Source organism: Mustela lutreola, chromosome 11, assembly GCF_030435805.1.
Source record: "Mustela lutreola isolate mMusLut2 chromosome 11, mMusLut2.pri, whole genome shotgun sequence".
Lineage (NCBI taxonomy): Eukaryota > Metazoa > Chordata > Mammalia > Carnivora > Mustelidae > Mustela > Mustela lutreola.
This window is the reverse complement of record NC_081300.1, coordinates 47,604,990-47,630,512: the sequence shown is the minus strand read 5'-3', so window position 1 is coordinate 47,630,512 and position 25,523 is coordinate 47,604,990. Positions and strand designations below refer to the sequence as shown.

Genomic DNA, 25,523 nt, shown 5'->3' with positions numbered 1-25,523 from the left:
ATAAGTATTAACTATTATTATGTCTGTGTAAGTAAACATACAGAGGCATTATAGTGAGAATCTGCCACTGGTCACTGTGTGTGAGAGCCCGAGGAGGCTGACTGATGTTTAGCAAGGTGGTGTGCTCATGATTTATTTAGATGTTGGCCCTGGAAGCCTTGGTGGTAACTCTGCTTAGGGCATTCTTGTTCTTGCGGCAGTGACAAGGTTAGGGTCTGTGGTACCTGATGAAAAGTCTCTCCTAGAGAGGAGAGACAGCTCTGTGTGTGGGTTACACACTTGTAGTCACGTGTCATACCTCAGCTGCCCTTGGGCACACCTCTGACATCTTAGCAGGCCTGTATATTTTAGCACAGAGGTCTGAAGAGGTTCAGAATCCAGGTGCTCTGCTGGTAAAACTTCCCTCAGTTTTACCAGGGAAGAAGGCGATTCCCAGTAAAACTAGTTAATATTTATTGAGTGTCATTGTTTGCCAGGCATTGTTCCGAGGGCTTTCCCAGTACGGACTGACTTATTCTTTACAGCATTCCTGTGGGCTAGTTAGTAATTTTATCCTATCATTTTAGTTGTGGAAACTGAGGCTCAGAAGAGTTAGTAAGAGGTACGAGGTCATACAAAGACGACACAGCTGATATTTGAGCCTGGGACTGTGGCTTCAGTCCTGTTAACACTGGCGACATGGGTCAGTGTGGGATGAATGGGTAGCCCTGGTCCTGCCTTCCCAGGGACGGGGACTGGGGTGCTGCTGTGAAGCCCAGCATGGCCCTGTTTATGGAGGAGCTGCCGTGAGCCCCACCCTGGGACTCACCCTCTGGAAGGGCAGGGCACCCTCTGGAAGGGCAGGGAGGCAGCAGCGAGCAGCCCTTTGTGATTGATGTCTTCCCCAACAAGGAAATGAGGAACTCAGTGAAGGGGGAGGAAATCCTTCCTAGGGCCATGACTTCTGAGCATACTAAGTTGGACACGACAGGCAAAGGATGGGCATGCAACAGCAGGGTCTTTTCAAGGTGGGGGACAGCAAGTCCTTTAACATAGATGGATGATAAAGTTGGGGGGTGTGGGGTCGTGTTTGCTGAGACCAGAGAAGGAGAAAGAGCCAGAAGACACAGGGCCTGCTTGGCCATGCCAGGGAACCCGACTTTATCCTGGGCAGGTCGACAGTGTAATATCGTAGTTGTAAAAATAAGGTCATAGTCTCCCAACCTTGATGCAGTTAGTAGTATTGGGGTTTATTTCCCCTTTTGATTTTTCATCATGATTATTTTAGAAAAAGATTATAAGAGTAAATTTCATATCTGATGTGTGTTTCTACTGTGTTAAAGAATGTTAGGTTTTTAATCTTCTCCACTTTCTTTTTTTTTTTTTTTTAAAGCAGCAGTTCTCTTTGGCAAAAGTTATTTTCATATGCCAGGATAAGTACTTGAGAGAGTTTTTTTTTAATGTTTTCCTAAGTGGCCTTTGATTGCATAAGAGCATCACACAGAACTGTTTCCAGTCGTATCTTTATAGCAGGAATGGAGGCTAAGACTGATTATGTAATTGTTCCCTTAATTTATTCTCAGAACCTAACGTGCTGCCAGCATATAAAAAAACCCCAGCGATCACAATGGCATCTGAGCATCTCTTGCTCACGGTTTCTGGCACTATGGCTTTTGCATTGTTCACTGCAGAGGAGACATGGATGGTTTCAGTGTGGCATGACTGTTGGCAGCATTAGGCACCCCAGACTCATGGCTCTGTCTGCTCCATCTTGCTGTGCAACCGACAGCCAACAGCTCCTGCTCGGGAGGACTCATGTGTACTCCTTAGAGACCCGAGCCGGCGTTTCGCATGCTAACCTCTGGGTAAGGAGAGGCAGCGTGCTTTGGCTGCGCTGAGGTTGCATTTTGCAAGGAGCACAGAATACCATCTGTCAGAGGAGGCGGCGGGAGTGTGCAAATATTGCTGTGAATTCCATGAATGCTTAATTGCTACAGTTGTTTCTTTTCTTTTTTTTTTTAATTTAAGAGTCCTTGCATTTAGTTTGTTGTTTGTTGTTTGTTCTTTTTTTGTTGTTTATTTTTTAGAATAGTCCTTATCAGTGGCAGAAGATCCTTCTGTAGTATATTTTCAGTGCTGCCCTATCGTGACAGTGCCCAAGTTGGGTATGTATATGCATGCTTGCTTTCTAGTTCTCTGGGTGAAAAGTTGTGACACCATGTGCATAATGTGGCTGCCCTTCCGTTTCCAAGAACTTGCCTGGCTCTAACACTGCAAACCGAGTACTTATAAACTGGGAAGAAAGTTCTGCTTTCTTTTCAGCCAGAAAGCTTTCTTGTTATTGTGAGAGTGTGTGTGTGTGTTTCTGTCTGTCCTCGCCGTCTTGCCTGCTGTTTACAAATGTGCATTTTGTCCCCTCTTCCAATGCTGTAAAGCAAGAGCAATCCGGGGACCCACCCCATTGCTCGGGGCCGTGTCAGCTTTTGGAGAAAGGTAGGTGAAGAAAAAAATCAGAAAAACCATGTGAACATCCTGCCTCTTTGCATCTTGGGCTTTGGGCTGGAGACTGACCAGCAGGCTGGAGCAAATACCAAAGCAAAATGTACAGGAACAGACCTATGTGATTCGCTGCAGGCCAAAAGAATGCTTGCTTCTCTAGCTCAACAAGCCTTTCCTTTTGCTCTGAAGAGAAGTAGGTAAGTGAGGTTCTGTCCTTGCAGAGCCTCCCCTTCACTCCCTGTGCCAAACTCTGTGCTGGTTCCTCTGAGTCTTCACAACCTTGCCCCTCACATGTCACTGTTATCCGGTGTTTGTCGCCAGGGAGCTGCCGGTGTTTAGGGTAGGACAGCTCACCGCGTAGGATGCCAGGAATCGTGCGGCATGTTGACTCCACACTACAGGTGAAATGCTAGAATTGCCCCCTGGACATTGTGACAACGGCACACTACCCACTCGTGACCACTGCCCTGTGGGCCTCTGTGGAGGGCAGTGTGGCCTCTGGTGCTGACTCATCATTTATTCGTTTTCCACCGTATTCCATGAGCTCTCTCCGCTGGTCATTCCTGTTCACCATGGCTTCCCCCTCCCACCACCCCCCTGTTAGACTTGGGCTGTTCAACTCACCCATGGTCCTTATTTCTGCTCTGCACCGTAAGCTTCATGGGCAGACAGTAGCGCATCTTCATGGAATTCTGACTTGGTCCTGTATTAGATGTACACCTTAAAGAGTCGCAGTAATCTTACTGTTGATTGAGGGCACACTTTGGGCGGGTCCTTTTCACTCCCTGCGTCCTTATAAAGTAGGTGTTCTCAAAAAAGTAACAACAAACCCTTCCCCGTCAGGGATTCAAGGATCACCTGGGCGTGGCCTACAGAGCTGCCTGCAAGAGACCTCATGAGGAGGCTTGCTTGACCTTACTGACCTGTTGTGGTCCTGGGTTTGGCTGCACCTGACAGCAGGCTTACTTAATCCCTGTGGAAATGGGTGGTACTAGCTCTCAGACTTCCATGTGACCCGGAAGGCCATTTCACTAATTTTACACAAATAATCATGCCAGGGCCCTGATGATGTTGGTGTGACCAGCCTGTGAACATGTTTCCAGGGAGATCTGAATCAGCCTGGAAGGTTGTGTGCAAGTTTGTCCTCTCATGGCCAGCTTGGATGGCCACTGTGGCCTTGGCTTTATTTTTGTATTTTTCTGGGCTTCCCCTGCTAACCTTTCTGACTGATATATTCGTCCTCCGGCCATAGTCCATTTTCTCATGTATTGAGTGCTTCCTATGTGACTAGGTGCAGGGGTAAAGACTAAAAGATGGGCCTGGTTCCTGTCTCCTGAAACTTAAAACGACGAGGGGGAAACACGTTGAAATTTCCCATATGATTAATTACTACTTTCAATTAAGACTTTCAGTTAATGTTCAGTCATGGGACTGCCAAGTCTTTCTGACTGAGAACCCATCTGGTTTCTTGAACGTAATCTGACTTCTCTGTGCTTTCATCTTAGAACTGTTCGTGTTTGTTTCATACTGGAATGGTGCTTTTCTTTCCAAGTTCTGAGGCCCCCTCACCATGGTACCTAAGTACTTATCTGCATTTTATAGATAGGACCACTGATCCTCAAGAGTTACGGTATCAAACATCGCTTTGGGCCAGAATGGGAATTTGAACCCAAGTCCGTCCAGCCCTGGGACTTCCTGTGACTCACTCTGTCCAGCAAGCAAAGTAAGTTCCATATTCACAGAATGCTGTCTGTGAAATGGAGCTTTTATAATAACTGCCTCATGGAGGTGAAGTCAGACTCCTAGGGCAACTGACTATGCACGGTCCAGCACAGCCCCTGACAGAGGTACATGGGGCCAACTCGTCAAGGACCCCAAATTTCTTAAGTAAATACAACGTGGGAATCAGTGAGGAGAACTTGGGAGACTTGTCATTTTCTGCTTGGGCAAATCACTTGCCTCTGCAAGCCTCTGCTTGTTCCTCTGTAGGATGGGTTTCACAAGTTACTACCAGTGTTGTTAGCTTTGAAGATCCCTCCCTGCTCGTGGGAACACAGTTTAACTTAAACTGTCCAGGAAGAGATCATCCCTACTATCTGTGTTTGATATCCTTATTAGAAATACGTGGCCCTCCTCATCTTTGACACTGGGGGAGAGGGGCATCTGTCACTACCTGGGTCGCCTTGACTCCTGCTGGGAGGGCCCTGTGTGTTAACCAGGGAGATGTCACCGGGTGGCCATCTTGCTCAGCTGTGCAGCTGGTGGCCCCAGAGGAAGTAGCAAAGTGCATTTGGGGGCTCACAGGGCATAACCTCTTCCATCTTTGACATGAATAAACTCTACTCTTTCCTACTTTATAAATGAGGAAAACAATGTGCAGTAAAGTTAACTTTCTTTAACAAAAAAACACTGGGTCCGTTGTAATGCTTGACAGACAAAAGAACATGCCTGTTTCTGTAGCCTATTCTGCTTAAGAACTCACACAAGGAAGTATGAACACAGCTCAAAATATTGTAATTTAGCAGTGAGACGAAGAAGCATTTGTGCTTTGTAAATTTTTTGATGAGCAGACATCCTAGAATGAACTGCCACTTAAAATTAGGATTATTTTCACTAATTGTTTGAAATCACTATGCTCAAATAACAGAAGTATTTATACCAGTAAATTCTATACATCTGTATTTTACGGCACTTTAGCTCATGCCTGTACAAACTAGTACCTTCTGCTGGAGTCCTCAGTGTGACTGAGACTCAAATCTTAGAATTGCAGGGCTGGAAAGGATTTCAGAGATGACGTGGCCTGGCCTCCCTGCTTCATAGTTGGGGCCCCTCGGGCTCAGGGGTGGATGCCCAGCAGAACCAGCCCCTCCAGAACCCAGTACTCCAGCCACCTTAACCCACTGACTTTGTGGTTACTGGTCACCATTTTTCTGCTGTGCTCACACACATGTACTGAGCCACAGGTGCCTGATTATTCCAGACAAGCAAAAACCCCCTGCTGAAAGGGATGATGTCCAACTCCAACTTCATCATAAGGAAGTTTTAAAAACAGGAAACTCAGAAGTTCATCCAGTGTGTACTTGAACCTCTTTTACAAAGCATCTATCAGGATGGCCTTATCTCTTTCCGGCTCTGTTTTCTGGCTTCTCATGCTGTGCTGGAGCTTTCCAAGTCTGGCTCTCACATCTTGGCTGGACCTGCCTCCCACCCTGACCCCGAAGCTTTGTTCTTGGTTTTAAACTGAAATGGGCACACACTTTGCCTCCAGGCATCCATTGACCAAGGCAGACCGGTCAGTCTCAGGAGAGATTTTACTATTTATTCATATACTCACTCATTCATTTCTTCTGCCCCTGTGGGTGGGTATAGGCTTTGACGGAGGCTGGGAGGGTATAGGGATGAGTAAGACTCACACTCTAGAAGCTTATGATCGAGCCAGAAGCCAGACATGGAAACAACCAATCTAGCACAACTGGGGACCCCCAAAGAGGTGTTATGGAGTGCTTTAACTCCCCCCAGATCTTTATCAGCACCCACATTTATAGGGAATCTACTATTGGCAGTAAAAGCTAAGAGTTTGCTCTGTGAGTCTCATCCCCTTCCAAGTATATTGCCACCCCGGCCTGCCTCCCAGATAGGAATCCGGGTACTGCTGCTGCACAGCAGGATTCACTCATTCACTCCATAGAACCTATCGGACCTACTATGTGCCAGGCAGTGTTCTAAGCAGTAAGGACACAGTGGTGAACAAGATGTCCCTTAGCCCATTACCGTGTGAGGGCAGGAGACCATCAGACCCGAGAACCAACAATGAAATGAGTCCTCAGCAGTGAGCAGCTGGAGCACAGAGGAAGGTGCTCAGGGAATTGGGACCAAGGGATCCGGGAGTGCTCCCCAGAGACCAAAGCTCTTTATCAAGATGAAGAAGTGTGAATATGACCCTCCCCTTCTCCAAGGGGAGGGGCATAATCCAGCCTCCCCGGTGACTTAGGAGGATATAGATGGCCTGGCCCCTTGTGAACTTCTTGGGGTTGGGGTGGGGATTCTCGGTAAGGCCTGGCATTGAGAGAATTGGGTAAAGCACCATCCCGGCAGGACTCCCACTGCTGACCCACACTGCAGCAGTTTGCTCTAGGGGGCAGGGTAGGGGGTGGAGACCGAAGTGGGCTGTCCTGGGACGTCCCGGCCACAGACCCATCATTCAGCCTGCCCCAGATCTCAGTGTGTACCGTGTGGAGGCTTGAGTAGACTCTCCAGAGATCCTGCACACTCCATTCTCACCCTTGTCAATTTTGCTAATGTGGAAGCTGTTAAGTCTGGCCGAACGAGGAGTTTATGAATGAGGCATGCTTTTCACATTTTCCATCCACCGACGATCAGCTGCTTCTAGAGCTCCTATATGAATAATGAGTCTCCGTTCAGTTTTTTAAAATTTGAGACTTTTTCCTTTTTTTTTTTTTAAAAGCACAGTCTGGTGACTTTGTAGCTTTGTTTGGTACATGGTTGCCTGGTGAGGGCTGGATCACCCCAGAGTTGACATGCAGAGTTTGGGGTCATTTGGATGCCATTAGGTTAACACTTCCAAGCTGACAGTAGTAGAATCTTCACAGTGATTTCTAGAGTCCCTGCTTGAAGCAGATTGTCCTGGATGTTTAGTGAGTACTGAAGTCTTCAAACTGTTCTTTCCTGCCTTGATTTATAGGTGAAGATTCTTGAGAAAAAGAGTCTGTGTCCTTAGGATTCCCCGACCAGGTAGTTCTGCATGTGTGTGAACATGATAACGGTAGGAACACATGCTGAAGCATAAAATAATGCTTACAGTACACCAAGAACTATGCTGAGGGCTTTTATACATTTGTTCATTGCATCATCGCCAGAAGCTCAAGCGCTGGATTCTGGGATGGTCAGTTTGCAGATACGAGGTTGGGGCAGGGACTAGCTTAGCAATGACCAAGGTAGCAGGGAGGGCGAGCTGGCAGACCGCAGGCTCTGGGTTCCGCCTGCTGGCTCGGATTCTGCTGGCAGTGACTGGTGCAGGATGCTGGCTGACTAGCGCGTACCTGGATGTTGGTGGAGCTCAGTATATGCCCTCGGAGGGCCACCTCCTGGGGACCCAGGGGCCTTGGTGCTGGGTGGTGACCTTCTGGAAGCCGCCAGTTCACCCTGTGGCCTGGCTCCTCCAAGGGCAAATTGCAGGTATCTCTAGGGGGAGTCTTGGGTGAAAATAATCTACTATTGCCCTCACCTGAGGGTTTGTTGGCTAGAGAATAGGGTCTCCATAGAGCAGAGAGGAGGTCACATGATGCAGGTGTCCCTGTGGTGCAGACAGCCTGGCTGCATGTGGGCGTCTCTGGCTCAGGATCCTGAAGTGTTGCTTGCTCAGGTCTCCCCAGTACCCACGCAGCCACGGCCAGGTCACCCACAAACCACCAGGAAGCGATCAAGGGACTGGTAGGCGTCTTCCTCCTGTCTTTACACTGTGCTGGAAGATGCTGCTCTTTGAGAAGGTGTACTAAGTAGTTACATCAGCACCAAACATGTTTTCACTTCACAAAAGGATTGGTGACAGGGTTTTTTGTTTTGTTTTGTTTTTTTAAACATGGTTTTCTTGCCTGCTTAATGAGCTCTCTTCCTTCTTAAAATATCATTTGCTTTACAGAGTTTGCTTGCATACGACATTTTGAGAAATCATCTGTTAGATAAAACTAGGTGCTTCTAATAACTGTCCTCCATTCCTGCTCTTACAGTTTAGGAATTCAGAGTCTTGCTGTGGCTCTGCTGGGCACGAAGGGATGGAGTGCAGGACAGATAGGCTGAGACGACAGTCTCCTCCCTGACTGTTGGTGGGGAGGCGGTGGACCTGGGATGGTCCACAGAATGTCCAGGACAGACAGAGAAAGCAGTATAGATACCCAAGAGTGACCCAGTGGGAGGCAGTGCAGTGGGGACAAACATGGAGCCATCCTCTGGGCTGCCTCTGTGGAAACATGCTGGATGTCGCCACCCCACAGTCACTGGAAGCTCTGACCACCCGGCTTCAGTCCATGGTATTCCCGCCTCCAGCTTCCACGAGAGGACTTCTGCTCCGCGGAACACAGGCTGCTTCCAGGGGTCTGGGAAATGTAGTCTTTGGCCTTCCTGGGTACTGTGGGCCCATCTGTGGTCTCTGCCATCAGTGGCTCACTGGAGAATCCACCTGTCCCCACACTGAACCTGTGGAGGCCACCAGAGGACCCCAGGCCTTAATCTGGCATCAGTCCCAGGAAGGAACCATCAGGAAGTAAGGGACCCTTTACTCTGCCCCTCACTGCCCCCCTCAAACATGCTTCCCTGAAAGAAGAAACTCTCAGTGTTTGCAAACAGGCATGTAGTTTGTAAAGAAATAATGACAAAAAGGAACAAAAAGACCTTGCAGTGAGCCAGATACTCACTCCAGCCTTCATTCTTTCTCAGACTTCTAAATTTTCCTGGGTATTTTTTGGTTTCATCTTGGAGAACTTGCCCTTCCTTTACTATTTTTCTAGTATGGATCTATTGCTTCAAGTTTTCTTTTATCTGAAAATATCTTTGTTTCACTTTCATTTTGTTTTTATTGGTTTTTTTTTTTTTTTTTTCCAATTTTATTGAGAAGGTGATGTCTAGTCAGTCTCCATACATCTCCAAATCCCAGGCGAAAGCAGCACCCCCAGGCCTGGGCCCAAGACTGGTGCTGCCAGGCCATCTCATTCCCTTCCTGGCCTCCTCAGTTCTCACCAGTGCCTCTGCTGGCTCCTGACTGAAGCGCTCAGCTGGGACTAGTGTTGAGTTTAGGAAAACAGGACCGAAGTCAGATACATAGGTGCCCTTGCACCCTGGGTATTTGTTGTTTTTTTGTGACTCTAGGTTTCTGACTCCTACTGAAAACCTCTTTCGTGATTTTCTAGATTAATGAGCACAGAGACAGGGCCTTGGGCTCTGGCCTCACTTCTCCTCTCAGACCCGTCTTCTTCCCTGTGGCTTCTCATGTTGGCCTTAACAGGATGCCCGGCCCCGTAAGAGGTTCTCCTTGCCTTTGGGGCTTTTATACTTGGTGCAGAACTTGAAAGACTGTTCTTGTCCTTCAACCCATTGGAGCTTCTTACTGAGGGAACTCAGACCTCTCCTCAAGGGCCCTTTCTCAGGCCACGGTCACAGTCCCCCTTAATGCCCTGCCTCAAGGCCCTACTAAGATGCCACTCGTGTCCTGTGGTACCCTTAGGCCTGTCCTAGCACTTAACAAATCTATTTTTGTAATTTGTCCTTAACCCTCCTTGAGGGTGTCGATTGTCTTATTGCTCACACTGCAGTGTGCTTAGTAGACATGGTATTTGTTGAATAAATGAATATAGACAGGATTTCTGAGGACTGTGCCTCCAGACTTTTGAGAGTGGCTAATTTTATGGATATGTCATTGCCCCCGAAAATGATAGCCAGACTGTCCCCTTCCATAGAAGCAAGTGCTCTCTGGATTCCTCAGCCTGGCACCCCATCCCTGTGGGTGTCTTGATAGGAATGGCAGCACGGGACAGGCCGGAGGGGCCTGGAAGTGTCAACAAGGGTGAGCGGTCATGGGCTCCGCACCCGCTTTTCTGCAAATAGCTGCCCTGGCCACAGTGAAAGCTGGTAAGTCTGCAGTGACTAACGGGGGTGTCAGGCTGCAGGCGCTAAGCCCCAGCTAGGTTTCCTCCCCTGACCTACCCAGCCAAATGACCTCCACATGTAGCTTCACCACCAGTGTATCACTCATTTTGTGCTCTTGGAGTTCTTCTCAAATACTAACACCCTGAATATTAACCCCAGGAATGCCAAGGGCCTTTTGCTGATGTCACACCTGGTCTTCCCAAGCCCCATCAGGGTTTCCTGGCTTTAGCTGGCTTGCTTTTCTAGCCCTTGATCAACATGTAATTTTTTTCCTTTCATTTATACTTAAAGCAATGGACATCTTTGGGTTGACTTTTGTATCGAGTTAGAAGGGGGTGGTTTTCCCAAAGGGGCAGTGGGGAGTTTCATCTCGTCACTGGTGCCCTTTCCATGTTGGATGAAGTGACGCTTTTGCTTTGGTCTTTCTCATCACCAACTCACACCTTCACACGTTCGTGTATAGTCTGGTCCTCGCTGTCCAGCGTTTTCTGGGGCCTAGCATGGCCAGGTGTGATCAGGGGCATGTGTGGGGAAGGTGCTGGAATTTTCTTGCATGCTTAGATTGAAGACTGGCGTCAGGCTGCCCTAACTCCTTTCAAGTAAACTGCAATTGGGCCCCCAAGTCCCACTAATCATTAGCAGGAGTGAGTTGTCACTCATAACGGCAGGCCTTTGGGCTGAGCTCAGTGAGCAGAAACCACTTCTAAGGGTATAGAAACCCCTCCTCGACATGAGGGCATTGCCACTTCTCGGGGCATCCCCAGGCTAACTCACCAAAGGATACATGACCCATAAGGTTCGCCACATAATGCTATTTCACATCAGTTCGGTGGTAAGGAGCACACTTCAAAGATAGACATTTAGAGCTAGACTGTTTAGTCCTGTGGTTTTCAGACCTTTTTTTTTTTTTTTTTTTTTAGCTGGAGAAACCATTCCTCCAATACAAGTTTACACAGAATTCCCATAAATAAAATAGCTAACGACAGTTATTCCAGAAAAGTGGGTGGGAATGAGAAGCCCACTCATTTTCACTCCATCCTTCATGATCCCAGTAGGAAAACCACAGCCCTGCCTTCAGGGCTGATGGGCAGCTGAAGCCGAGGAGCATAGGTTGCACAGGATAGAGTTGGTGGTCAGGCAGACTCTTCAGTCCCAGCAAATTAATTAGCTTTGCTGGTGCTCACTCGTCTGTAGAACTGGCTATGATGTCAGCTTTGGAGTTTTGAGAGTATCAAAGGAAGTATTACATATGAAAGCTTTGAGCAACCTGCCAGGCAGTATGTAATAAGTACTCATTAAATGTCCACTTTGGTTCCATTTTTTCCAGTCATGGAGCTATTTCATTGCTCTAAGTCCGCTCCAGCGTAGCAGGTCTCAGTCCAATTTTTGATGAGTTAGCCAGCACTATGTTCCTGCAAACACAAAGGATTCATCTTCAGATCTGCTTTTATCTGGTCTTTAAATTGTTTTCCTTAGTGGCACATGGCTTATTTTTAAAAATCTAGAATGTATGTGAAAATGAAAGGAAGGTAAAATTTACTGAGCCTTTACCTCCCAAAACAAAATCTTCATTAACATTTTGGCCTATTTCCTTCCAGTTTTTTTTTTTTTTTTTTTTTTTTTTTTTTTTAAACTTCTTATCCCATAGTACACATGCTTGTATGGGATACGAGGAGATGATTGTTTTGTTTTGATCTTTCTTGCTGGTGGGAAGAAGCTTTGCCAAATCCCACCTTTCAAAACAAGCTATTGGAAGCTGGTCACTGAGAAGAGGAACAGATGTTGCCCGTCTCTTTCACTATAACTGTAACATCAAACCTTCCCATAGCTGTAAACACTCTTCTCAGATTAAGCTTGTAAATTATACTATTTTCTGGGAAAAGTCCCAGCCTTAAACCGGCTCCTCTTCTCTCAACCAGCAGTTTGCCAAGGCCCGATGGAGTCTTTTTGCCTTTTATCCACATGAGTCACTGCCTTCTCTTTTCTAGTGTAGATCTGTGGTTTGGCGTGGCAACCCTTTGCTTACAAAATAAATTGCAAGTTAAGTTTCCTGACTCTATTCAGTAGGCAGACCCCACTTTGATACAGCTCATCCACACCTCTACCTAAGACCATTGCCGTCGCCTCTTGTACCCCGGCCCTGTCCTCTGGGCTGCTGTGCCGACACCCTGGGACCAGGAGCTGCAAAACAATTTATGGGTTGAGAAGTGGAGAGAGGGGAGAAACTATGGACAGGAACAGCTTAGGAGTAAGGATCCTGGGGTTGTGAGAAGGAAAAGGAGCCCCAGAGAGGGAGAGGGAAATAATGCAAACTTGACCTCAACCCTTTAACATGTTGTTCAAGGTCAGCTCCAAACCAGGAAACCATGAGAGAGACTCCACTTTTTCCTATTTCTTTCCCCCCCTTACACCCTCTGACCTGTTGCTCCTATAACCAGAGCTCTTGCTTCGCCCAGGGCTAGTTTGGTGACATTATAGGCTAAAAGAGCACTGTGTGGGCGATCCCCATTCGTAACATAGTGTCAGTGGGAAAATGCATTCCAAGTTCCAGACAGCCAGCTCAAAAGCTTTGAACACAACCACTGGGGCGTGAGAGACTGCAAGCGTTGTATTGAGGGCCAGTCCCAGGACCATCTCTGCATACGGGAACTGAGACAAGTGCCCAGATGCACTTTATTTCCTGAAACAGACATCAGTAGGTATTTCTGTATATAGGGATCTGATTCAGAAGGAAGTAGCAGTGAACCGAGTTAACTTGTGACTCCGGGTTATGTAAAGTAACCACGCTGGATGATTCCAGCTTGTTGATGTGTGTGTAGGAATGGACCCATTCAGATAACCAGACCTGACTAAATGATAGTGACTGGGTTTGCTTACTACAGATGTATCTGAGACTATGCTTTGAAGGAGATGCCTTCCCAGTGTAGAACAGGTTATCTCTGGGGGTGTGTTTTAAAATAACAGTGTCCAGGGGCACCTGGGTGGCTCAGTCATTTGAGTGGCTGACTCTTAGTTCCAGCTCAGGTCATGATCTCAGGGGCATGAGGTTGAGCCCCGCATTGGCTCCGAGCTTAGCAGAGACTGCTTGAGATTCTCTGCCTCTCCCTCTACACTCCCTCCCCACCGCCCCTCTCGCTCTCTCTTAAATCCTTTATTTTTTATTTTTTATTTTTTTATATTTTATTTGCTAGAGAGAGAAAGAGGGGAGCAGTAGGCAGAGAGAGAAGCAGGCTCCCTGCTAAGCAAAGAGCCCAGTGCTGGTCTCTGTCCAGGTCCTGGGATCATAACGTGAGCCGAAGGCAGACACTTAACCAACTGAGCCACCCAGGTGTCCCAATAAATAAATAAATCTTAAAAAAATAAATAGCAGTGCCCACATGGTATTTGTTTATGTCCTTAGCTTTTGGCATGGGGGCCTTTCAGATGAGGTCATCCTCTTGGGTCTGTTTCCTGAGTGTTGATCATTGAGAGATCAGCCGTAGAGAACAGCTGCTTCTGAGAGGGGGTCTGGAAGCCTGAATGCCCCCTGCCATCCCACTCTTCCTCCCTACCCACTTTCTCCAGAACATCTCTTTTTTGTTGTGGAAAATTACACATTCACAAATTGTTTCTTTCCTCACACCAACCATATTCCCACACAGAGACAGATTCTGGAATGATCTCATAGATGAATCATGCCGTTATCCGGCTGTTTATAGGAGCTGCCTTTAGACAAAGATTTTGGTGTAAGCTACATTAAGACCGCTTCATTGTCTGCCAGTTACCCTTGGGGGGCTGGCTTATCGATGGAGTGCTGAGTGTGAGGCGCAGGCCTTGTAGACTAAAAGCTGCTTTGATTTCATTTTTTCCTGTCAGCCCTGGGCTTGTTCCATTGATTCTGAACTGTGGTGGTGTAACACTCTGCTCTGATACAAGTAAGCAGACCCAGTCCAAGATGGCAGCTGTAATGTATCTGAAGAGGCGAGACATAGGACTTCTTAAACTATGATAAATACTTAAATCACTGAGTTCCAGTTGATGCATAATCTCTTAATTAAAATTAGCTCACAAGTGGTATTTCCTAATCCAGCTTTCAGGCTTTGCTCTCTGCAGTAAGTCTCTTTTTTTTGAAAGATCTAGAAATCCTATTAATATTTAACTGGCTTTTAAATTATTTATGCATCAAAGTGTTTAAACTATTGTTGTCCCTTAACGAGCAAGTGCCCAGTGGTGCTTCTGTTTGGCATTACAAGGTCTCAAGTTTAGAGCACCATTAAAGGATCACAAGTGGCAGTCAGGCTATCCTGGAAGCTAAAAGCCCTGGAAACTAGTTAATTGGATTACTCACACAGTTCCATCTACTTTCCAGATGTTAAGTATTTAAATCATACCTTTCTTTTATTAGGAGTAACATTGGTTCACTAATCATATACTCCTTAAGAGAAAGGGCTTACCTTAAACTTATTTTTTCTTTTTTAAAGACTTTGTCAGAGCGAGGGAGCGTGTGTGCATGCGCAAACAGGGGAGGAGGGGCAGAGGGAGAAGCAGACTCCCCGCTGAGCAAGGAGCCCCATGCGGGACTCCATCCCGAAGCCCCAGGATCATGACCAGAGATGAAGGCAGACATTTAACAAGCCACCCAGGCATCCTGAAACTTCTTGTTACTTAATAGGGAATCTAGTTTGATCAGTTCCATGCATTATGGCTCCATGAGTATCAGAAAAGGTAATGAAAGATCATCTTGCCTGTTTAACGCGATGAAATCGGGAGTTGGCCATAGTGTGGTGGCAGTGACCTAGGTAATCCCCTTTGGGTACCAAGATATCTAGATTGGCCATGGGCTCTGACCAGATGATTTCACAACTGCAGAATCATCTGCATTTACTGTTTGCCATGAGAGCTGAGACCAAGACAGGTCCGGCAGGGGGATCTGCAACCATCAAATCACAGGCTTTTAAGGAGAGCTACACTCTGAATGTGGGCCCATCCTAAGAAGAATAGGGTTTTGCTCCACAAAGAATCCACCTCTATTTCTGCCCCTTGCTTAAGGGCATAACTGCTGCTTGGCTATCTCCCCAAATGCATTTTCATCTTCTGTTTTCATTGCTTCCCCCATCTTCTGGGAGCCCCTGCACCGTCCCGCCTTAAGTCATCTCCCAGCCACCCCCATCCCTACCATTCAGACTTTGTAAGAAAACCTTTGTGCTGGGTTTTCAAAGTGTGTCTGTTGCTTACAGCCTCTGCAAAACAAACTTGAATAGATGAGAAATGAGCTCTTGCAGCTAAGTAGGTCTGAGCTATAGCGTCACCCGGGCCTGTGGATGAGAAGAAAACAGACCCTTGCATTGTCCATGGTTCCTGACCGATGCTTCTGTGAGTGCATTGGTCCAAATGAGATCCTTCCCTATGACCTGCCTAGCTACGTCCGTCTGTGAGTGCGAGCTACGGCTTGTAAACCGTAATGCACACAGCTTTGGCCAGTATCCACATAAGGTATTTGAACTTGCCTCCATGCCATTTTTAGAAGAAGGCAGAACATAAATTAATATTTGGACTCTACGTGTATCTGGGGAAAATAATCTCCTAGGCTTTTCAAAGAAACTGGAAAGTCCGACTTCATTCTGCTTTCAATTACTTACAGCTGCAGTTCCGTGTTCTCCAGTTTTCTCTCCTGCTCCAGGAGGGTTAATGCTGGCTTTTGAGCCAAACAGATATTTCTGTTTCCATACACGATTTTAAGAGAATTCAGGACAATGATGTTAGAAAGAAAACATCAAGATTTTATCGTGACTCCCTGGGGACTAATGCTTAATCCTTTTCACTGAAGTTTTTAAAAAATTCTTTCTGGGTGAAGAAGCAGGACCGTTCACAGTTCCCTTCTGTAGGCAGCTCTTCCTGGCTCCCCAGACAGGGAGTGTCTGGGGCCATAGTCTCTTGCTTGCTTTACAGTCACGCCTACAGTCTTGAGCGGCTGCCTTACCTGTAAATCAGGTGGCTCAGTGTGCATGCAGTCTCTGTGTACATAGGTCAAAATGGGCAAACAACAGCATTTTCATGTGGCTAGTGTTAATATAAGGTTTCAGCAAGCACTTAGCTAAGGAACCTAGAAAAGTTTATCAGCCTCTTAATGAAAGATGCCATTTTCATATGCCAAAAACCTTAATATAGAGAAAATAAAAAGCTAGGAAACCCAACATACTGACCTAGTTTAGATGAGAACTGTGGCCCGATCGGTGGACATGCACGTGCACACAGATGTGTGTACAAGTGTGCTCCTAATTCAGTGCCACCAAAATGGCAGCCTGGAAGTTAGGGACAAACTCTTCTTAAGTGGGAGGCAGAAAAATTGGAAAGTCTGCCCTCAGCCACTGCCATGAAGCTGTGGGTTTTCTGGAGCAGATACATTTATTACCACGTGGATGAGGTTTTGAGGTTCAAATGGAGCAGATAGCAGGGCACCAGATGTGGTGTGCGGAAAATGTCTCATCTTTAAAAAAAAAAAAAACTTAATATGAACTGTTAGTGCCCCACGTCCCCAAGATTACTGAAGGGAAATTAAAACATAATCATCACTGGGCATCTTCCTCTCTCTCCACCAGGATGTGTAAAGGACCTGGAGTCTCTCTCACGCCTCAGATTGGGGGCCCTGCTGCTCTGTGCCTCACCTAGGATGTGCATTTTATCACCGTTAGGAGCCTTGTTCAAGAATGTTGAAGGGGTGCGGGGTGTGGGTCCCCTTTGAACATGAGTCCCACGGTCGTCCTTTCCCTCCCCACCGAGGGTGGTCCTGTGCTGGCTCCATCTGCAGGGTCCTGCCTGTCTCCCACCTCCTGTGGGACACCTGACACAGTCTCTTCTCCAGTGAGCCGGGCCTGGAAAGTAAACACCCGGAGGCAGTGACCAGGCTGCTTGTGGAAGGCTTACTTGGTCCAATACAGTAGCTGCTTGCTATGTTATTAGCTTACGAGCTAGCTGTTGAAATTTAAATTGACTGAAATGAGGAGTCCCTGGCCGGCTCATTCGGTAGAGCATGTGACTCTTGATCTTGGGGTTGGGAGTTCGAACCCCACGTTGGCTATAGAAATGACATAAAAATCTTTAAATAAATAATAAATGAACTAAAATAAACAATTCAGTTCCTCAGTCAAGTGATCACACTTAAGGTACCCCGTTGCCACATAGCTGCTGGCTAGCACACCAGACAGCTCCGACGGAGGATGTGTCCGTCTCTGCAGGAAGCACTGTTGCACAGGGCCGGTCTGTACGAGCAGTCTGCATTGTTCCTAGGAGCAGTTGAGGGTGCATCCACTGCACTCCGGGCCTGTTTTCTGACTCAGCTTGGCCTTAGTTACTGAGAAAGGACAGTGATACAAGTGAAGGGCTGTGGAAAGTGATGGCTACAGGGAGCAGACCCACACAGTGGTTCTCGAGAGATGGGTTCCCGTGGTTACGTGTGGTGGAGCTGTGCCTGTTACCCTTTGTCCTCTGGGTGGGCTGGGGTTTCCCGAGGTGCTAGAATACTCACTGGATCTGAGAACCCCTGTTTAAGTGCGTTTTGGGATTTATCTCCTGAGAGGCATCTCGGCTCTTTGTGCACACATGAAGTTGAATGCGTGTTAGGGCTGCATTTCCCTCGGGGGCGGCATCAGGAAGGGGGAGTGTGGTTTGAGCATGGCCCCTGTCTGGCTTCTTCAAGTAAATACTGCACGTCAGACATTGTGTAGGTAGGACACAAACACGGAATGAGCCTCTGTCCCTGCCTGCAGCCGGCTCTCCATTTTGGAGCACCCTTAAAATGGGCATATTTTAATATCCATACTTCTTTGGGTTTTCTTACCCGTGAAGATAGGCCCTGCTTTTAAATTAGATTCAGCCCTAAATAACATTCTCTGTCTGGCAAAATGGAAACAAGGAGACAGTTGTTTGGGAGTTGGGAATTTGAGGCCCGTGCCCGCTGGGTTGCGCTTCCGGCAAGGAGGATGCCCTGGCAGCGAGCCGGAGATCCTTTCATGAAATGCGAGGCGCTGCTGTCTTTATACCCGCTCCCCTCCTGGGCTCCCACGGCCATCCCCTTTCTCCTTGCCCGCCATGGCCACTTTTGCCTTGTTGCCTGGTTCAGGTTCTTGCTGTGTCGGCATTTCCCTTTGTGAGGGCGGCCGCCTGGACGGCTCCCGCGGAAGGCCGGGGCAGCAGGGTGGGTGGTCTCTGGCGTGGGCCATCCCCGGGTTCTGGTGGCCTTACTGAGCCCCACTTTGCTCCCCGCCTGCTTGCCTGATCTTTCCAGCTGCAGATTGGAGATTCGGACCTGGAATGCAGGTCTCTGTTCACAGGGCATGTTTATAAAGTGACATGACTTCAGTCATCCTGGATCTCACAGTCCCCCCACAGAAGAGGCACGCACACACACACCCCCACCTTGGGAGAATGCAAGCACATGCCCAGAGTCCTCCCATTGTTCACAATATGCTTGGAGTGCTGGATGGGATGGTCTGCGCCTTCCAACAGTGTCTAGAGCTCTGAGTTACTGTCCTATTCTGTACCATCCCTAATGGGTGAGCTTGATGTCTGGAATTACCTGAAGTCATTTACAGTCATGTACAGTTTGTGGTCAGTCAGCTGGGGGGAAGGGGGAAAGCCCTAATTCAAGTAATAGTGTTTAGAATAAAAATATGTGTAAATATAAAGCTTGCAGACTGGGATGGGCTCCAGAGAGTTTGAGCATAGCAATATTATGGTGTCCTAAGGAGACTACTTTAAAAAATGGAATACTTACTGGATGCAAATTTTGGTTATTCCTTTTGTTTTTTTTTTAAGTCTATTTGTTTGTTTTTGAAAGAGTGAGACTACATGTGGAAGCAGGGGGGAGGGGCAGAAGGAGAGGGACAAGCAGATTCCCCACTGAGCATGGAACCCACCACACAGGGCTGATCCCAGGGACCCAAGATCATGATCTGAGCCCAAAATCAAGTCAGATGTGCCCCTGGGCTATTTCTTTTAAAAGTGTCGTTAATCACACTGCTGCGTTAGAGATAGGCTTATAGAGCCAGTAATAGATCAACTAAATCAGAGAATCCCTGTTTTCCTTCCCAGAAGGGGAGGTTCCTTGTCTCTCTTTAAGGAAAGAGCTACTCACCCAGCTCCCTCTCTTTTTCCTTGAATTCTTTATCTTTGGCCTGGGGAGTCTTGCCTTTATGTTCTGTTTGTTCTTGCTTGGGTTGTAGGAGCCCGCCCTTGAATGTGGGGCCTCTCTCCAGGCCACGTAGCAAGAGCACTGCCAGCCTGAGATGACTTTTGACTCACAAGCACCACATCCTAGGGGACAGAAACTGGAAGACAGTCCTTCCCAAACATGGCTGCATTTTAGAAGCCCCTGGCAAGTGTTTAAAATGGACACCCAGGTTGCCCCTCATACCAGCTGAAACAAATGTCTGCGGGTGGGGTCCAGGCTGCGCTGGTTTGTCAGAGCCCCCCACATGATTCTAATCAGCAGCCAAGCCCTAGGACCACCGTAAGGAGGGGGATTGTCCTTGACAATGTGAGCAGTTAAACATGAGCATAACCACAGCCAGCTCAGTCTTGCTTCAGTTGCAACGCTGTGTTCTAGAAACAGCACTGGATGCAAACCCCATCTCTACAGCCTCCTCTCCTAGTGACCTTGGCAAACCGCTCAGCCTCCTGTGGGTTTTTTGTCTGTAAAAGAAGTTAATGATAGCAGTACCTGTCTAATGGGGTCATCTTAAGGTATGGCAGAGACGATGTGTAGAAGACTTCGTAAATTGTGAAGTGCTGTGTAAATGCTGGTTAGTACTGGAGATTGTTCTTTTATAGAAAGATGCTCATGTTCTAGGTCCCCTGGTGGGGTGGCTGGGGTGGCATTAATTCCTTTGTTACCAGCAGTAATCTCGGGAACTGTTTAGGGTAAGAATTCATTTCTCTCTTCTCGTAAAAGGGGCGGTGAGGGGAGATGGTCTCTGCCAGCTTTAAAATAAAACCAGCAGCCTGAGCCTAAGAGAACTACTGGCCTCGTGATGCCCCGGGAATGCTCCCTGGCTTCCTGTTAGCGGACTGCGAGCGGAGGGGCCTTGCTCGGAGGATCACCAGAGGTCCATCGGCTTCTAGGCCTGCCTTTCATCTTTGAGCTTTCCCTTTGCTTGGATTTCATTTATATCAAAGTGGATGAGACAAGGTGGAACTGCCTCAGAATGTTGTTAACCGCCCCCCGAGGAGGGTCAGAAGGATACCCTGTTGGCTGGAGCCCATGTACTCGTTTTCATCAGTGTGACTGTGGTGTCTTGTGTAGTAAACATCATCGTGGCTTTTTGGGGTATAAACCAGAGCATTTTCTCTTGGGCTTGTCCTCCCCAGGGATTTGAAGTTGGATGGAGGGAAGCAGTCCACAGGTGCCGTGAGCTTGAAAGAGATCATTGGACTTGAAGGTGTGGAGCTGGGAGCTGACGGGAAGGTAAGGCTTCCTAGCTTCCAGTCCTCGAGTCTGTGCCAACACCACCAGGGTGGGTCAGGATCGGAGGCAGCATGACAGTCCTGACCCACCGGTGGTGGATGAACCAGGTCTGGGCCAGCCTGTCCCCACTCCCTTAGCATGCACTTGGGAACCCACCGAGCCAGTAAGGAAGTAGCAGCATGAGTATTTCTCCACCAGTGCCGTTTATGATGGAATGCAGGATACTGACAAGTATCCCCCACACAACATGCATGTTCTGAACCGAGTGGCTTGGACATATGTTAGCTGATGGTGTCACCATGCTGCATTCCTGCTACTAGGAAGTTTGTTTTGAGCGTGGGAGCGGGGGAGGCTTCCCACAATGCTGAGAAGCTGAGTTTCTCAGCCTTAGTGAGCACCTAGCAGGAAGGCCGTCGCATTCTTCCTTACGTGCGATCCAGTGAGCTGCTGCCTAGAATTCTGAGGGGTGAAGATTCAAAGATGAACTTGACCTTTTGGTGCTGGATCCAGGCAGTCTTTGTAAACCCTTCAGAAGCCTGTTTATGGAGATGGTGCAAGTATTTGGGGAATCCATCTCAGGGTAGTTTGCTTCCAGCTGAAGCTGCTGGGGCAGCCACTGACCTCCCCACCTCCCCTCTCCCAGAACAGTTGGTCACCACTGTGTCCGGGTGTCATCAGCCCTTAGCTCACAGGCAGGCAGGGGTGTATGAGAAGGGCTTCTCCAAGTAGGTGAAAAGAAAATCACTTGTTTTGTGTCCATTCCTAAAGGTTGAGTGTCTACATAGGAATGAGGGAGGTAAGCTAGAGACAAGCATCAGAGATCACGTCTGCCAACAGAACATACAGGGATGTTCTGTGGTGGCATTAATTCCTTCATTATCAGCAGTAATCTCGGGAACTATTTAGGGCAAGAATTCATTTCTCTCATCTAGTAAAAGGGGCGGTGAGGAGTGTCTACACAGGAATGAGGCCACAGCCCCTTATCATTACTCTTGGGGCCTGATGTGTTCTGGAATTCTTTACTCGGTGGGTTATAAAGCTCGTGTGGTGTTCAAAAAAGAAAAAAAAAATGTGGTATGTGTCTTGGGTATTACACAACATTCTAGTGCTTCAGGGATAGTTCTCAAACACACTGCTCTTTCTACCATATAATGTGAATATTCACACAGAGTGTGATAAGTTAAAACTCTTTCTAGCCTCAAGTCAGTGGAAGTTAGGTTTTGGTGCAAATAAATACCAAAACAAATTTCATCTCCAATCTCCTTGGATTTTAGAAGTGCAGATTTAAGAATTTGAATGCACACCTTTCACGGCTTGGAAGTAATTCATTTTATCCGTTTTTGTCTTCACCCTTTAGACTGTTTCCTACACGCAGTTTCTGTTACCCACAAATGCCTTTGGAGTCCGGAGAAATACCATAGACTCCGCCTCCTCCTTCTCCCAGTTCCGTAACCTGAGCCACCGCAGTCTCTCCATAGGACGCACAAGCAGCACCCAGGCGAGCCTGGACACAGGTAACCTCAAGGCGGGGCTGGGCAGCATGCGGAGAAGGTGCTTCCGTGCACTGTATGGGCGGGGTCTCCCTTTGTACAGACTGGAGGACAGGGGCCTCTGGATAGAGCGTGAGCCCATCCCACAGGCCACATGACTTTGGGACAAGCCCAGTTTCAGACCATACATGTTCACAGCTGGTCCACAGGGGGGACCTTAACCAAGGAGATGTTTCACCTACCAACTCCCGAGCTCCAGCAAGGAGAAATACCGAGGGCATCTGCACCCATAGACATGGCCGGACCACCCCCTTCCCCACCTCTCCCCACCACTCAGCTCCTCACCTCAGCCTGGCTCTTGACGCTGTTTTCCTAGTGTTCAGATTTGGATCAGGTGTGATCCAAAATTTTTGGTGATTCCCCTAGTGGGTGAGCTAACATGATTTGAGCTAACAGATTTGGATCAGGTGTGATCCAAAATTTTTGGTGATTCCCCTAGTGGGTGAGCTAACATGATTTGAGCTAACAGATTTGGATCAGGTGTGATCCAAAATTTTTGGTGATTCCCCTAGTGGGTGAGCTAACATGGCCCTGTGAATGTGAAGGAAGGCTTGCTTGCTTATAGCTTTGCCTCTGCAAACCTTTGTAATGTGCGAACAAGGGAGAGAACTGTATGAAGCAGCATTATGTCCACTGTCAGAGAAACTCCAGATGACGGGGAAGTTCCTCGGGCCTGTCCAGGTGCGGAGTTTGGATGCACTGGCGTCCGCTCAGACCTGTGTGCGGACACAGTAGCCCGCCTGGAAGCCTTCACACCAGAAGTGAGTGGCCGGCGAGGCAGGACTCGAGTGACTCATTTGATCTGCAGGTTCAGCAAATGTGCCTTTCTCGGTGCCCCATTTTGTAACCCAGGTCCCTGCTGTATCGTTCATGCTCATGAGGTTTTGTGCTCTCCCAGGTCTGGGGAGTGATACATACTTTTCTACACTGGAGAACCTGTCAGGATGTTAAGTATTGGTGACCCCTCGAGTTGGGGGTACCCTTCACTGGCCTGTAGGGATGTCTCCTGAGGGGCAGAGTGGGCAGCGTGATTCTGGTCTCAACAACCCGAGGCCCTAACTTTAGACTTGGCATTCGCCCCGCTGCTTCTGCTTCAGGGAGTCCAGGACCCCTATTGATTATTTTGTGTGGGATCCTCAGGTAGCGACCTGGGAGACTTCATGGACTATGACCCAAATCTCTTGGATGACCCCCAGTGGCCTTGTGGCAAGCACAAGCGAGTTCTGATCTTTCCTTCGTACATGGTGAGTAGCGGTGGAGAGACGGTCTGTGTGCTGACCCCCTCAGCTTCACCCCTGCTGCCCCCTCAAGCATGCTCACCTTAACAGGTGGCTGCTCTCTGGCCTCGGGGGGCTGGTTCAAACACTGCACAGCCTGGGGAGCTTCTGTGGAACTCCCCAGTGTGGGATGCTCATGGCTCTGTCTGGAGTTCCCTGGTGACTGTAGGCCTCCACATACACTCCAGGCAATCATTGGGAACTGGGCTCTGGATGACAGAATTCTTCCTGGGGGAGTGAAGGTAGGCCCCTGTGGGCGTTAAATGCAAAAACTTCCCTTGCTGTTTTTGCTTCATGGACTCTTCCTTTTTTTCCCTTTGTGTAATTTTGGTTTCTGCTTTTGGCTGACCACCGTTTCCCACCATTTGGTCTGCCATTTCTCCAGACACCCATGGGGCCTGACTGGGTCCTGTGAACCTTCTTGGGGCAGACTTGCCCCAAAGCAGTGGCAGGCAGATCCCGGGCAGCATGGGAGGAGGGGAGAGCTGGGCTTGCAGGAAAGCTACCAGGCCAGGCCTGCTGCACATGGCACCAGGTAGGAGAGCACCGACCCAGAATGCTTCCACCCCGTCCCTGATGGGCCCAGAGGAGGCGGGCGCAGCTGAGAACATCCTGCTCTAACTCCCTTGCTCCTCCCCAGCCCGTGTCATTCTCAGCAGCCCTGGCCTTGGGAATGAACAAATGGTCCTTTTTCTCTTTTGGACTCTTGTGTCTGCAGAGACCAGAGTGGGACCCCATTTACTCAGAGGGCCCCTGAACACTCACTCCGACCTGAGAGTTTTCAGTGCTGGGCTTCTACCCTCCAGTCTGGCTTTCTTCCCTGAACATGCAGCATGTATCTGCCATCAGAGAAATACCAGGCAGAACACAGGTCTTTGCCAGTTGCTTCAGCGTATATTCTATTCTAATACGCCATGCTGTGTCTGAATGAATTACTGAAGGCTCCGAGTTTCAAATTGCCCCTGCTTCTCACTCTCCCATCTTTATTTCCCACCTCCTAACACAAAAAGCAGAACCAGAGCCATGTATGGTTTTTTTTCCACCCTTTGATTTGTTAAGATTAGTTGTTACTTTTACAAAACCAGGCCTTATTCATGTAAGCTAGCACATAATAACTGTTTAATAAATGACCAGAATCACCGCCCTTATGTCAAGGAGGAAACAACTGGAACGCCATGACTTGTGTAAGAATAGTATTCTTTATGTTATTCATTGCCTTATTTACTAAGTAATGTGCAGGAAACTGTGGCTTGGGGAGTCTGAGTGAGGCTGTCACAGTTGACAGACAGGAAGTGGGGGGCCGAGGCCAGAACTCCTGGCTTGGTGCTTTTCTCACTCGGCCTCTGACTCCCACATCTCTCAGCAGTGGGGGGCAAAACAGCCGAACTCAGGGAGGACGTGAAAATGACTCTGGGCCAACGGTTTAGCAAATTTCTAACTAACGCAGAGAATAGAGAGGGCACTTGTTTTTGACTGGGGTTTGGCAGGGAGCTCTTCCCTAGGTAGCGTTATGTTTGGTGAAAATGACCTCTCTGGTAGGCCTGGTGACAGGCTGGTGCCAGATCTTGTTTTGTTTTGTTTTTTTCTTTAAATGATGTCACTGTGAACTTTAGGGTTCTGGGCCACAGACTACATGGGCGCGCCTGTGCACATGAGCGATTTCTCCTCCGGCAGTGTGCTAGATGACTTGCCAAGTCAGCATATATGTCCTATCCTCCTTGTTTTATGGTCCCAACTGGCTCATTTTTCATCTCACCAGGTTGCATCTGCAGCCTCTGCTTCCTGTAATAGTACGTGTTTTAGAGAATAAAATGGCTTGTGAACCACATTTTCTGGTCAGTTCCATAAGGTGTACATCTCTTCTGGCCACAGAGATTGGTAATTTGATCAGATATGGGACATCCACTTTTCAGCATCCTCCTCTGTCATGGCCATGTGTGTCCTGTGTCACAGAAAGACTCCGACTGGCTCCCAGAAGACTTCTCTAGACGCAAGCATGCATTACAAGGCTGTCTCGCATACATCAAACTTGCACGAATACATGTGGGGGTTTTGGTTTTGGCTTTTGTTGGTTTGCTTAAAGATACAGAATTTGCTCATTCAGCCAGTATTGACTGA

At 48.0% G+C, this 25,523-nt stretch overlaps 1 protein-coding gene across 4 annotated transcripts in view; it reads left to right on the top strand.

The window, feature by feature from the left end:
* Nucleotides 1-25,523, top strand: part of CABLES1 (Cdk5 and Abl enzyme substrate 1) — a 124,594-nt gene that overhangs the window by 81,546 nt on the left and 17,525 nt on the right. For 3 of the 4 annotated variants that reach the window (XM_059138777.1, XM_059138773.1, XM_059138776.1), the window contains 4 exons: nt 2,067-2,144; nt 20,482-20,578; nt 21,936-22,092; nt 23,269-23,372. In XM_059138777.1, coding sequence (XP_058994760.1) covers nt 2,067-2,144; nt 20,482-20,578; nt 21,936-22,092; nt 23,269-23,372 — 436 coding nt within the window. The remainder of the gene's footprint in view (nt 1-2,066; nt 2,145-20,481; nt 20,579-21,935; nt 22,093-23,268; nt 23,373-25,523) is intronic. The other variant, XM_059138774.1, reaches the window with a different exon arrangement.